This window comes from Etheostoma spectabile, chromosome 1 (genome assembly GCF_008692095.1).
Source record: "Etheostoma spectabile isolate EspeVRDwgs_2016 chromosome 1, UIUC_Espe_1.0, whole genome shotgun sequence".
NCBI classification, from domain to species: Eukaryota; Metazoa; Chordata; class Actinopteri; order Perciformes; family Percidae; genus Etheostoma; species Etheostoma spectabile.
In genome coordinates, this window is record NC_045733.1 from 14,108,887 (window position 1) to 14,119,812 (window position 10,926).

The window sequence follows — 10,926 nt, forward strand, 5'->3', positions numbered from 1 at the left end:
AAAAAAAAAAAAAAACACAAACTCCCATAAACAGAACAATATGTGTGCTTTCATGAAAGTTAAGACATAACAATAAAAATGCAGATTTTTGTAGTCACTTCACTGTTCCTCACTACACGGGTCAGCAGACAATTTGTTACAATGAATTACAATACTGCTGCAGCTTACGCCTTTTAGGGGTCTCTCTCTTTTGAAGTTTCTTGATGAAGCTCTTAGAAGGAGGAGTCCTCTCTACCCTCACAGGCTCCACCCTCAGTATATGAGCCAGTTAGCACAAAGACTGCAATTAAAGCCCTGAGATGTCAAGGGATCATGTTCAAGCTTAGAGTTCAAAGGCAGAGATTGAAGCATCATTAACTATACTTAATTCATAATGTGATTATTAATCACAATGAAACAACCCTCACTCAAGCATCTAATGATTACTACTAAGTGATCAGTGCCCATCATTGGCAATACACAGCCCTAATGTATACCATTTGCTATATGTAGTTTATTCAGCTGGATGTTTATGTAATGCTTTGGGCATGTATATGCTTTTATTACAGACAGGAGAGCGATGACAGCAAAGAGATACAACAAAGGTGACTTTTGGTCTGACCCGAAGCAAGAACGCTGTTGTTCATAGTTGTCAAATTAAACTCTAAGCTACAGTGAGCTTCTTTTGTGTCAGAAAATTAGTCTGAAATGTTGTTGAAGCATGAATACCTCCAAAGTTTTTTTTTCTTTTCAAAGTGTATTTTATAGCCTGATTGCTTGTAGATACAAATTGTAACCATTAATTTGGTTCTGCCCTCTTAGGTCTCTCTAAAGGCTAATTATAGATCGCGATAGAACAGTTTAGGGTGCAGAAGGGTTTGTATTTAAAAAAAATAGGAAGTTTCTATTTTACAATTAATTTAATCTAGGTTTTCAGTGGTTTAAAACTGAGAACCCAAATGACCTGCGCAAGCGCCCTGTCTTTATAAAGGTAGACAAGGACTCAGCATTTGTAAGTGAACGTGTGACGGATAACAACTCCCGAAACAAGACCGGTGCTCAAATGTATAATAAAATTGTTCCTATGTTGGGAAAAGAAATGCAGCAAACAATAACGCATAAATATTGTCCTAGACTGCCATATACGTCAAGGGTTACAAGTCATTGTCTATGTTTTATGGGAAAATTGCCCCAGAAGATATGAGATTGAATCTGTATGAAATAAACTAATATAACTTTCAGCTGTATACTACAAGAAGACAATAACATCTCAGGAAGCCAGTAGGCAGAACTAGAACTGTATATGCCTAGAGTTACATTGGCCTGAACAGACCAGGCCCCGACAGGAAGTGTAGAGGGAAAGAAGCGGGGACAGACTGTATGGTGAGGTCAGAGGAATTAAGAAACATGGATGTGTGCGCATAAGTTATGGAAGTTATTTAATGGCAAAACCAGATAGTATAATAACTATCGCTATTAGTTTATCAAAAAACTATACAAGTCCTGCCTTAATAAGTGACTTTAAAAGAACTCCTGAATGGTCAGAAGACAACTTTTCAAGCACAAGCAGTGGTAGCAGCATCAGCAGTGGTGGCTCTATTAAATGTACTTTCTCATCTCTCAGGAAGTCTGACTCCCTTTGAGAGAAAAAGGTTTTGTCAAAATTGTGCCTTCCAATATGCTTGAAATTGTTCACCTCAAAAGGGTTAGCATGAGAAATAGCCAAGGGCTGGATGAGTTTCTGACATTGGGGGTGGCAGTAGCTCAGTCAGTGGGTAGTTGGGTTAGGAACCGGAGGGTCCTCAGTTCAAGACCCCACATGGACCAAAATATGGTGGACTGGTAGCTGGAGACGTGCCAGTTCACCTCCTGGGGCACTGCCAAGGTGCTCGGGGTGCCTGTCCATGGGCAGCCCCCTCACTCTGACATCTCCCCATTTAGTGTATTTATAGGTACTGAGCATATGTGTGTAATTCATGCCTGTGTGTAATGTGTGTAATAACGTGTAAATTGTAATTTCCCCTTGCAGGATTAATAAAGTATACATTATTATTATTTCCTCTATTCATTCCAAGCCTCCTATTTCTCATGCTTTGAAGAGTTGATGGGAAGCTGTATTATTTTGTGAGTGCAAGCAGAGAAAGACACCATTTTATCTTACACAAAGCAAGCTGTCCACTTGCATGCATCAACTCACAGAACAGCAGCTGCGTTGCAAGAGAAAGCAGACAGGAACGGAGAAGTAGAAAGTGATCCAAAAGAAAAGCAAGGCATTAGTTAGATTTCCTGTCTGAGCTGTCAGTTAAGGAGCACTTTAAAGCAATTTCACACTAGATCTTGCATTGGGGGGAAGCATTATTGCAATGACATCTATGAGTTGAAAGATATAAGTCTGTTGAACCTCTGACCACATCAATGATTCACAGCTAGTTTGTACTTGTATTCACAGTCGGCTATAATACAGGATTGCATTGTATTACAACTCTACAGCACTGCAGCAAAGTGTGTGGAAAAATATGCTAGTTGGTAAAATGAAAGACCAAAACCAATGTAACAAGACAGGACCTAACATGGAAGTCCCAAAGGAAGAGAAAACGAGGGAGACCCAACTGACAGCTCTAAGTGTGATAAAAAAAAGAGGAGCAAAATTGGTCAATAGTTACGTACGCGGGGCTTTCACTTTCCTATATACTGCCCGGCTCGATCTGCTCTGTGTACAATTGAAAAAGGCCACTTCAAAAATAAGTGAAGAAAATAATTGCAAGGTGTTTTTGCTTGTAATGAGTAGAAACAATCTGTCAATGGGACAACTACAAGTTCCCTTGGTAAGATTAAATAAAGCAATACTATATAACTTTTCCCTTCCAATGAGACAACCTGCAGGGCGACCGAAGAGGGAAAAGTTACATAGTAGTGCTTTAAAATAGGATCTTCAAACAAGATGATCCATCTTTTACAAATAACACAGCGGCTTAAAACCCTTATAAGACGTCAAAAAAAGCTTGTTTCATCTGCAATACGGATCAAAACAAAATGTTTAAGACTCTTTTACTTAAGATATTTAAGATGCATCATCTAAAAACAAAATCTAAAGTCCCTATCACTCACTGAAATATAACTTAGGTAATTAGGTGATTGTATCTTATATTAAGTGTTGATTTTTTTGCTAAAAATCACATGAATATACTTGGTAAGATTTAGCTTTTTTTGCAGTGTAATGTGCGTAGCTCAGTCAAGGCACATATTTTTAGCAAAGCAGAGCAAAGAGCATTTTGTGAAATGCTGGTGGAATCACAAACATTTTTGCCAAAAAGGACGTTGTAGAGTGCCATCTGGTAGATGAAACTATGTATCACCAACACTCATAACATGGTTGACTGTACATCATTTTTTAAATTCTCTGATGAATATTTTATAAAAAAAAAATTATATAAAAAATGTACGGTCAACCATGTTATGAGTGTTTGCGTTGCATAGTTTGTCCACCAGAGGGCAGGCTTTAATATATGGTTTAATAAGAATATTAAATAAGAAAATATAGTTAATTATCTCTATGATAAATTTAGAATTTTGTCTTGGCCTCAAAATCCATCCTCTAAAGCTCTAAAATCCTGAGAAGATTTTTTTTTTTTGTCAAGCCGGTATAAAAAGTCTCCGTCTGATGCAAACTTAAGTGTGTTTGTGTCGGTTAATGCACGTAGGCGATAATGAAAAGAGCACTTGAGTGGGCGTGCACACCCAGACAGTCCTTTTATTTGTGCATAGGATGGGTGTCATAATTAACAACACGGGAAGAGTGTCTTTCTTTTTAATGAGTGAGGAAATAGGAAATCCTGCGGCAATATACAATCCAATCTGACCACCAGCATCGATTTACTGTGGCAGGTCACAATTAGACTTGATATATATTCCCTGTCTCTCCTGCAGGGTTTTTCCTTGCAGCATGTACTGAACCAGGTACATTTGTGTGCATGTGTTATAATGGCTGTACATGGAAGCAAAAAGCACCTGATCACATATGTATGTAACTATACTTATTTTTTAACAGGATAAGACTTTATTGATCCCCAGAGGAAAAATGCAGGTGTTGCAGCCGCTAAAAAACAGAAATAAGGGCAAATAAATAGGGAAGTAAAACATATTATGAGGTGCCTATTGCCAGAACAAGAGTAGGAGTAAAATACACACACCACATGAGCAACCAAAGACAAAGTTAAGAGTTAAAGTAACAAGTTAGAAGGTAACCGGACAATAGTGTGGTTAATAGCAGTGAGTCAGCAAGTATAGTATTATCCAGTAATCCAAACAAATCAAAACTGCAATGCACCCTTTATTTGGGCTGTATACCCTTTCAATTCCAACATTTCTGTCTACTAGACACTGCATAATTACGTATTGGATACTTTTCAAGTTGTACTAAATTACATAAATCAACTAAAATGCTGAGTGCTGCCTTGAGTCATAGTGCAGCTACCTTTGCAGTCTAAGATAAACTGGCAGAGTACTGAACTGTTGTTTAAATTGGCAATTGAGTTTCTCGTGTTCATTTCATTTTTGGTACCTGTTGTAAATCTCTAAAGGTCATTTGGAAAAAAACGTGCATAAATTCACAAAATTCCAACAATGCAACCACAGCATTGACCCACTAAAATGAACTCTCTCACTGAGCCTAATTGCTTTTTTATTGAATTCTACATAAAATGTGAGCTGCATATACATGTCCTTTCATTGTAACTTAGAGAAACATAATTGGAATTTAAATGGTTAAAGAATATAGAACCAGTTGCCAAATGTGCAGACATCTGCTGTACTACTCCACAATAAATTACTATAACAATAAATTACTATTTTGCTAAGCATGTACACATGGCATGCTTTTGTCTAAAACATATTTGTGCCACGCAGTCTTTTCAAAGTGGTACTTTTTTCCTGTTTTGCAGTGCACCATGTTTGTCAAACAACAAGTTAACGGTTTTATTTTGTGTCTCTGAGTAAGAAAACCAACAACACAAGTCTTATCCCCCAGTTGTCTGCTATGTAAATGATGAAAACAGGGCATTGGCTGATGCACACACTTATTGGAGGCATCAAGCTTTTAGCACAGGTGAAAGTCATCACTAGACCAATAAAGCTGCTTCCTTGAATGGATGTAAAGCATGTGGATGCAGTGGAAGCAGTCCAGAAATCACTAATGACTCCAAATACACAATTATACATTGAGTAGAATAATATTAGGTGTAGTTAAGTGCTGAGTTTATCGTTCTTGGTAATAAAAGGGCAAAAATATAAGGAGGCAAAAATTATTCATCATTCTACAACATCTAAAGGATTGTTTTTGTTTAGAGTTAATAGCTTTAGTAAAGAACATTTAGTTAACTTTAGTTGGTGAACAGAAATCTGTCCACAGTTCCATAGCCGGATGAAAAATTACAAAATCATTAAGTGTTGCATGTCCAGCAGTACTAAGGGTAGAGGAAGAGGAAACCATCTAATAGAAGTTGAAAGAGGACACGGCTGTGTCAAGGGGATACATATGCTGTGAGGACTTTACTGGAACACTATTACTCTAAAGCAGAAAACAACCAGAGAGGTTAATAAAATGGACAACATACAGAGAAAACTCAGACATCAAAATAAAGAACGTTTGAGGGGTGCCTCACTCTGCATTACAATCTCTCTCTTTCTCCTAAATTTAAGATGTAATATAATAAATATTCCTTAAAAAAAGCTTGAACAAAAAATCACCTGAACTTTATTGGAACCACCTGCATTTTGTTTGTGTTAACTGACTCTTTCTGATGGACTTGAAACGCAATTTACAAACAAAATCGATTGATCTGTGCTGCTCTCTTCAAGCCCAATAATTAAGGGTTATTTTGGTTGAGTCAATAAAAAGGAACTGATGTTGCCTGTCAGTTGTTTTTCATCTTAAAGATTTGGGAATCACATTATGAGGAGACAAGTAAATAATAACCTTGCAAACTAGTTTGTCAAAGAAAATATACACTGCGTGGAAGTAATGTGTGATTCTGTGACATGTAAAAGGCAAGCTAAGAGAATGAGAGAACACGTCTAGGGTAGGAACCCAATAGAAAGCAACCTTTTAAATGGCTACATAATAAATCCACAACATCACAAGCCAACCCACAACGTATACATTTCCATTCTAGTTACTTCTTTTGACCCTCTCTAACATACAAAATTCTCTCATTTCTCATGTGCTTAAAACTACTTTACAATTGCTCCATTAGACTAAAGACCTTACCCACCTTACACACATTACAAAGTAACATCTTCCCACTGTTTTGTCCCTAATTGAAAGGTTGCATTGATTTTTATTGATTAGGACAGGACATTTGTATTAAAGGTTTACAGCTAATGAGCAGAGGTTTGAGAGACAAGCACAAAAGCATATTACTGATGTGAATATAATGTCTACTTAGTCAAATACATGTGTTTCCACTCCTCCAAATGCAGTACTATAAATTCTGGTGGAATGTGTAGTCCCAGCCATCTCTTAACACTTTGAAAAATATTTTTTTTTAAATCACTTTATCCCTGTATTTTTATTTACACTTGATTAAGGGGAGGTTTGCCAAAAATACAACAGTTATGGTCTCAAAACAAACTGTCCCAAGGCCCCATCCAAACTCAGCAGTTTGTGTACAGGATGGCAGGCATTCTCGCACAACATCACAAAAGAATAAGGACGTTTCAAGGGAAATAAATGAATATTTAATAAGAAAAACTGAGTGAATGTTGTTTCATACTGTGTCCTTTTTAATGTTTAATGCTGATCCAGATGCTGCAGCTCTTCAGTTAGATGAAACATGATGCTACATGGCTGAGTTAATAAAATGACAACCCCATATGCATGTATGCATACGTGTACTCTTACTGATGCACAGCAGCAGTACCATGTGGGTTAAAGAGCTTAACCCACCAGTCATGCGGCTTTACAACCTCCATTGGGATGGGAGGAAGCAGGGAGAAACAAAACTAAGAGAATGGACTCAAACCATGAGAAAGGTTTGACTTATTCAAATTGTGTTGGAGTGCTTTTGTGTGCTTCCTTCCATTTGATAACAAGTGTGTTTCAGGGTTACTGTGAAACAAAATGGTGTGTGTGTGTGTGTGTGTGTGTGTGTGTGTGTGTGTGTGTGTGTGTGTGTGTGTGTGTGTGTGTGTGTGTGTGTGTGTGTGTGTGTGTGTGTGTGCGTCTCGGGGTCTTTACCCTAGCGGAGAAGTAAAATTGTCTGCTGGTGGACATCCTTCCTTTGTCCTCTCCAGAGAACACTTAACTGTCTACCTGTTTGCCATTTAGATTGCCTCCATTATTCAACACCTTGACGGTAGGGAAGAAGGGTGTACTAGTGTGTAGTGGGGGTCTTGTGTGCCGTGAGAGGAGCAGCATAGAGTTGTGACAGGTAGATAACACCTGGATGAATAATTCAAATTGGCATACACTAGCTGAGTCAGTGACAAGACAAGAAAGAAAACACAAGCCATGTGAATAAATCATCAGAGAAGGGACTAATAAACCACGCGCAGGAGAGGACAAGACCGATAACATCTCATACCTCCTGCACTGGCTTTAATCATTCCAACAACCTTGTACATGAATATTCCAGATCTTGCCAGCCATACTAATGTGTAAAGATGTAACTGTATGGTGTCTTATCATGCAGCATTACCACTGGGAATAGTCAAAATAGCCCAACAAAATCCAAAACAACATGGCAACCTTGGGGACTCTGACTTAGCAAGGATTGCTGACTGCTAAGTGATATTTTTGAGAATGTACTAAAACTACTGAAAAGGGAGGAAGACGGGAGCTCTAAGAGACAATACACATGCCATCCATTCAGATGGACTTAGGCATTATTTTAATACTGTTGTTCCTATCTTCATAAAAACGTATTATGACTAAATGCATAAATATAAAGATATTAAGGAATGGTATTGGCCAAGGGAACTTCAAATGAATGAAATCCAAGAAATCTGCCTTCTAGTTCAATTAGTTTTCATAAGATCTCCTCCTACGCTTAAAACAGCAAAGGAAATTGGACCAAATCAACTCAAGTTGATAAAAAGCAGTTTGTTTGCTAACAGTAGCTAGAGGGTTGATATTAGCACTCACACGCTTGCCTCAGTTGCCTGTATCTTTTTCACGCAATTCCTCTTCAATGAAGACACATAGCCAATTACTCTTAGGTCCATGCATGCATGCACACACAACACAAAAAACTGAAACACATCCACCTTCCTTGTTTTACCACTCCACTTCAACTAAGAAACCCAGCTCTACAAGCCAATATGCCACAGTCATGAGCCAGAAAGTGTGCGCAGGGAGACGAAGGAGTAAGTGAGAGAAAAAAAGTAGGTTCTGACACATACTGTACAGAATTATGTACCAAAAAGAAATGTTTGGAAATGTCTTGAAAGGTGGAAATAAAGCACATTGCCTTAGAAATATATTATGTAATAATAAGTTAAAAACATAAAACAACAAAGTCATCTCAGAAGACAAGTGCAGAAGTCAGGTAGATAAACGAATGCATGAATAAATTGAGTAGAAAAGAAGTGTGGTGAGAGTCTGACCTGTTCTTTGTGAACAAAAAGTGAGAGCAACTCTGCAAAGTAACTCTGGTTTTGCATATTGGTTCTCATCAGCCCGCACCCAGAAACAGCCATCTGACATTTCCTGGGGACGAATCTAAAAACAGACATGCACAGATCAGCATAGTTAGTCCCATGGTTTAGTATCTTACAGATTACTGTCTAGAGGCTACAGAGGGAGATGTCAATATAAAGAAAACACATAAGAATCAGATATTAGTCACATACTAAAGCACAAAACACTACTTCAATAGACTACTATTGAAGTTCCCAAAGTAAATACGACAATGACCCGATTATAAGACAACCCCCTCTTTTTCAAGACTAATGTTTAGAAAAATATTTTTTGAAGACTAATCTTGTTTTTATAAAGAAAATCATTTCATTTGAAAATAATATAAAAAAAAACACACTGAATAAACCAAGGTAGGTTGTTTTTAACATCTTTTAAATCAAACCAAATGATATTTACCTTAAAAAAATACAAATGAAAGTAAAAATCTATTTCTAATACCAATTAGGCTGGCTAAGTTCTTTGTAGTGAAAATACAGTCTGTTGATTTCTGCACAACTCCAGCCCAGAGAGACACATGGACAAAAATAGGTGTATGCGTCCCGAACCGCACTCGCGACAGCGTAACACAATCTCAGTGCTTCAGTTTGCATTAACTGTGTCAGTCTTAGGACGGGTTTGGACATAAAAAACAAAATGCCAGTCGTGTTCTGGTTGGGCTAGGTTACTACTCACTAGGCTGGAGCTGCAGTGTACGGTCACTATAGTCACCATCATGCTGTGGTTCTACCGGCTCGTCATCCTCGCTGCCAGGTGGCTCGCTATTTGTCAACATCTGCTGTTGTACACATAATGAAAGTCCAAACTCGTCTTATATTAAGGTTACAACTACGGTAGGGCTGCACGATATGTGATATGATTCACGATATTGAAGGGATCTTTATTAACATTGAAAAAAATTAAAATGATTGTATTGTCATTTTTGCAGATCTGTACCAAACAAATGTTTTTAGTTTGTAGCTTATGACTTTATAGGCCGGGACATCTCTGCAGCACCGCAATACTTAATTCAGAATGGTTTCACACATATTTATTAATTTGCCATTAAAAAATATTGCACACCCTGCGATTTGGATACTGCACTAGTCCATATTGTGATAACTAGGGCTACACGAAAAGCAAAAAAAAAAAAAGATTGACAGCGCCATTTTAAAGTGCTGTTTTCTACTTTCCCCAACAACAACAAAAAAAACCGCTGGGTATCAATCGCCATATGTTGCAGTCTTTTGCGATATGTAATTGCGTTGACAATAAACAAACAATATATTGTGCAGCCCTAGTTAAACCTGTTTACCTGCCAATTAAAGTGAATATTGGCAAATAAATGCCAATGCTATTTTGAAAATTATTTGCCAGTTACCATGTTCCAGATGATCGTTATAGCAGGTGACAGTAAACTGGAATGCTATCTAATGTTTATTTATTTTTTCAGATTATTTTTGGGGGCATTTTTAGGCCTTTATTGACAGGACAGCTGAAGACATGAAAGGAGAGAGAGGGAGAATGACATTCAGCAAAGGGCCGCAGGGTGGAGTTGAATCAGTGGCTACTGTGTTGAGGATTAAACCTCTATATATGGGTGCCTGCTCAACCAGGTGAGCTACCCAGGCGCCCCGTGGAATGCAACTTCAATGTTTTACACACAGCACATACCCTTGCTTGGGTTATTTATTTTTCTTTTTATTTTTAATTAGGTGGCTTTAAAACCATTAAAACGTAGACCAGACACCAATCAAGTATGCATGATACATGCATGTAAGATATTAAGAAAAGTTTTCAATTCAAGCTCCATTGAGAAATATTTTCAAAATGAACACTTCCTGTAATGCGAATGGGTTTCTACTACTGCTGATCCCTTGGAGAATCAACAACATATTCAAATCTTTGCACCTGAATGTTGTCATTGCCCCCACCAAGCTTAAGCTTTTATTTATGCTCCAGCTACAAGGGCACACAGAGGCTCAACATGTTCTCCGTTGCACTATTAACTCAAACACCAAGGGGCATACAAACAAATAACTCCAGAATTGAGACCAAATTAATGAATTGGCCACACACGCACACGCACACACACACTATATATATAGATAACTTATATTCTAGTTTCTTTAAAGTAGCCACCCTTTGCTCTGATTACTGCTTTGCACACGCTTGGCATTCTCTTGATGAGCTTCAAGAAGTAGTGGTTTCCCAACAGTCTTGAAGGAGTTCCTAGAGATGCTCAGCACTTGTTGGCCCTTTTGCCTTCACTCTGC

At 37.9% G+C, this 10,926-nt stretch overlaps 1 protein-coding gene across 6 annotated transcripts in view; it reads right to left on the reverse strand.

The window, feature by feature from the left end:
- LOC116700867 (protein diaphanous homolog 3) overlaps window positions 1–10,926 on the reverse strand; it is a 178,170-nt gene that overhangs the window by 120,339 nt on the left and 46,905 nt on the right. For all 6 annotated transcript variants that reach the window (XM_032534721.1, XM_032534507.1, XM_032534583.1 and 3 more), the window contains one exon: window positions 8,581–8,695. In XM_032534721.1, coding sequence (XP_032390612.1) covers window positions 8,581–8,695 — 115 coding nt within the window. The remainder of the gene's footprint in view (window positions 1–8,580; window positions 8,696–10,926) is intronic.